Source organism: Halyomorpha halys, unplaced genomic scaffold (assembly GCF_000696795.3).
Source record: "Halyomorpha halys isolate HHAL.00 unplaced genomic scaffold, Hhal_1.1 Scaffold283.1, whole genome shotgun sequence".
Classification (NCBI taxonomy): domain Eukaryota; kingdom Metazoa; phylum Arthropoda; class Insecta; order Hemiptera; family Pentatomidae; genus Halyomorpha; species Halyomorpha halys.
Window position 1 is genome coordinate 542734 of NW_027113072.1, and position 4383 is coordinate 547116.

General features: G+C 33.1%; 1 protein-coding gene across 1 annotated transcript in view; it reads right to left on the minus strand.

Moving 5' to 3' along the window:
* LOC106680718 (very long chain fatty acid elongase AAEL008004) overlaps nucleotides 1-4383 on the minus strand; it is an 80707-nt gene that overhangs the window by 40131 nt on the left and 36193 nt on the right. Inside the window, exon 3 of the mRNA XM_014420606.3 lies at nucleotides 2076-2266. Coding sequence (XP_014276092.1) covers nucleotides 2076-2266 — 191 coding nt within the window. The remainder of the gene's footprint in view (nucleotides 1-2075; nucleotides 2267-4383) is intronic.

The window sequence follows — 4383 nt, forward strand, 5'->3', positions numbered from 1 at the left end:
AATATTGAGGAAATGATCTTTCAGTTCTCCAATCCGGTTTAACAAGTTGGCCATGAGCGTTTCTTGCGTAATGTACATCAAATCCTCTAGAGTATGAGATAACTTCACCATTCATGGATAATACGCCCTGTTTTTAAAATGGAAATTCGCACGGGATAGACCAAATTACGGTGACCCGAATTCCGCAAATTGACAACTTCCTTAGGTCGGAATTAACAGAAGTAGTTTGTACAAAGGCCAGTTTAAGGTGTTCTTAACCTTGGATATGCAAATAGACATGTGCCAATGTGTGGATACTATCCCATTAAGCTGATTTATGATTAATAAGTAATACATACATGCCCCTGTCCCAGTTCAACAACGTAACATCCCATAAAACGGTTATTTTGAGAAATACATGTAATCTTATCATTAAGGGTGAGATCTAGACAGTAAAACATATGTCATAAAATATATGTAAAAAAATATATTTCGAGATATTGCAGTTTTGAGCTGTATAGATCTTAAAACCATTATTGCTGAGATTACATGCATGTGGTCATGATTGGTAAACAGACTTATATAACTATTTAAACATAAATTTATTAAGTTATGAACTTCTGATCGGGAAAACAGGGGAGACCTTAGAAAAAGGATTTATTTACTGATGTCAAACCAGGAATTAGAAAAAACCGAATGGAAGTATGGAAAATTTAATAGGAAACTAAGAAATTCATAATGCGATACGGCATAACTTTTTTTTTCATTTTCGGACAATTATTATTAATAAGGAACCTTTGTAATATACCAAAATAAAAATATTCACATCCCCTTTAACATTTGAGGTTCTTACGTGTCACGGCTTTTTTAATAGACTACAGAACGATATTTTCAAATCAGCATGATGCAGATAATAGGGTTATCTTCGATACCCGTCATTACCTTCCAAAATTTCGGTCAATTATGAAAATAAGGGAAAAATATTTATTAAATAATTATATCAAAAGCACTATACAAAAACAATAGATGTAAAAAAGGCTTTTCTTCTTATAGCTCTAAAAGTTTATGGAATAAATTTCGTGAAAAAATCAAGACAAAACTTATGAAAAAAACAACTTTATTTTCATACAATCACACAAAATTATCTTAAAACATCTAATTATAAACAATTAGATTGCGTATTTGTCTTTTACCCATGTTTTTAAAACTATTCAGGTAGGTTCAGAGGGAACCGTTCACTTTTCTAGAATCGTTTTGTAATAACTGAAAACTATACAACTCCTGGAAAATTTAAAGTGCTCATTTTATAGATTAAGTGACCTGAAATATCTTAATTTGACCAATAGTAGTGAAGATATAGTAAAAACTATATGTGTTGCTATTCACGCCCAAATCGGTAGACAACACGAGGAGGTCCCTCACCTCCGGATTTAAAATAGCACCCTTTCAGAATGGATATCTCATAACAGGTAACCTTAAAATACCATAGGTAGTAAAAGGTAAGATCCAACACAAATTACTTTTCTTTTCACAGTAATGCACTTATTACTTCACTTTTATTTCTGTTTTAGAGGGATCGGAAAAAAAAAAATCGGTAGGGAAGGTCGTGCAGGTGGACATTAGATATCTTATTAATTTTTATTCACGAATACAATAAATAATTAAAATAATAAAGCATTTGCGGAAATTTTTATTACAAATTCATAGCTTCTAAGCTTTCCGGTAATATCATTTCACTTGTTTGTATGTTTTTTTTTCTCCCTTATTTTGTACTTGATATTTTGTACTCACGGTACAGAAAGAACTTTCTGCAGAGGTTTCATTTTAATTGAGAATGAAATATGAGGAAGGAAACCCGGCTTCCATGGAGAAAACCACCCAAAAAATTACTTAAAATATGTTACGACACCTTAAAAGTTTGTTGGAAACATTTGGTTAGCAATATGTAGCCATTCACAAAAACTACACGATCAGATAGTTGTACTTAAAAAAAAAAAAAAAAACCTAATACTTTACTTGACTTGTATCCAACAACCAGATCTAGACTATAAACATTTTAAAGAACAACCCTACTGATAAATGATGAGCAGACTCACTTCATAAAATATCCAGGCAGAGAAAAGCGTCTGCGCCAAATTGTATACGACTAGAAGGTTCCTGAGCTTGAAGGGCTTCCTATTGGCCATGATGGCAGGCCCTGCAACCCTTGAGAAATAGGCGTAGCAGAGGCACACGGCAAGTGTCGGCCAGGGCGAGGACATCATCGGCCAATCAGCGGTCCTCGGGTCTGCAACACAATGGAACATCATATTAAATGTAACTATCAAAGGCAGTATTCATTATGAGTAAACGTAGTATCTGAAAGAGAACCAATTCAGAAGGTTTTAAAATAATAATTCTACTAATATTAACATAATAAATAAAGTACTATAGATCCCTTTCGCGGCTCCAAGCAGCAATGCATTTTGAGAAACGAAATTTACTGAGATAACTGATAGAACCAAATTCGAGTTTAAAATTCTCACAAGTAATATAAACCAATCTTAAAATGTAAGTGGTTTCAGAACCAACATAATGTTGGAAGATTAAAAATTTACTGTTTATGAGAAAATGTACGAATCAGATACGGTACCACCCTAATTCTCGGCACATACGAGCAAGTCGACAGGCCGAGCAGATGCGCACATTCCATTCACTCGTGTGTGTGGAAACTCGAAGGTATGAAGGTGGAGGTAGTAAGAATGGGATAGGCTCCAGGGAAATGCTGGATTTTCAACTAACTGAAAAGCCGACTCGAACCAAGCAGTGGCTACGCTTTTCGAGAACACATAGAACTTTAATACGAATGCTTTCCACATACGAGCATAACAACCATTTGACCAGATCGATTGGTCACTCTGACGATTTTCAGTTTGGATTATGCAATCATGATGTCGATACAGAACGGACTTCAAACTCTTCATTGAGTTCTCTATAACCAAGTAGTATTAGATCGCCATTAAGTTCAACGAAGATTAACCGTTAAATAATCACCGTATTTACGTACTCTATTCTTAGCAAAAGGAAAGGAAGAGAAAAAGGAGAATTTTGGACAATTTGGTTTATGATGGACGACGGAAAGTTTTTTCGGAGAGACAAAATTCATTTTTGAAAAACTAAATATAGTCGCCGAAAAATAAATATTAACTGCCCCACGTGGGAATCGAACCCACAACGTTCCGAGCCGAGCACTCTGGAACCTAGACAACAACCCGCACGGTTGTCACGTCCTTTTATATATTATAGCTAAGAAAAAAGTAAAAAAACAGAACACAAATAATAATTTTTGGATCAAATTCAAATTTGAATGGCCGCTTTTGCTGAATAAATGAGCATAAATACCCAACAATGCAGTATAAGTATAGGTATAGGTATTGTATGGTATCAAGTAGGTGATTGAATCCATTTTGCTGGATCGTAACCGGCGCCTTTATAACAAAATGTTTGCCATTTTCTATAGTTAGCTAAGTAGTCACTGTTGCAATTTGGACCTTTGACAAGTGTCTTATTTTATTTATTTTTTGGACAGGTTGAGCTAAAGCATACATCACTGCAACGTGCACAAAGGTGTGGGAAATATTTAAATTTGAATATCAATAACTGAATACAATTTAAACAGTCGAATCTTATTTGAATATTTAACCTTTTTTTTATTCAAATCCAATGAGAACATAAATTGAAAGTAAGCACGAGAAAAATGATATGTAATCGAACCTTGAGAAAAAGGGATAATTACAGCAATATTACGTAAATTAATTAAAGAACGTATTTAAAGATAATCATAAATTATAGAAGATAAGTTTAAGATTGCACGTATTCGAATGATATAGTGGCCATATAGGGGTTGCCAACAAGTCGATCTCGAAGCCATTTTTTGTCGTTCATAGTGAATAGTAAATCTGTCTTTATCTGAAGCTACTTTGAATTAATAAATATTGTTAATAATTGTCCATGTATTTTTATTTCTCCAGGACGTGAGTTTTTTGGCCCATTAAATAATTATTGTTTTTTTTTTTTACGTAGGTACGTAAGAACGTAGATAAGCCGAATATCTATATATAGAAGATATGTATATATAAAATCAGAAATAAGTAGAAACGAATTAAACATTCTGAATTCTTGAATAATAGTCTTTTTTTTTTTTTTTAGCTTCCACATAGGTTATCAGCTGTAAGTCATATTATTCTTTCATGATAAGTTTTCTTGGCCCAAAAAAACAACAAAAAAACCCCAAAGTGAAATTTTTTTTTTTTTTTTTTACTTTATTAAGTTTATTCACAACTGTAAAAGTATTTTTACAACCAGCGAATGAGATGTAGAGAGAGAGAGAGAGCAAAAAAAAAATAAAAGAAAAAAGAAAGAAAG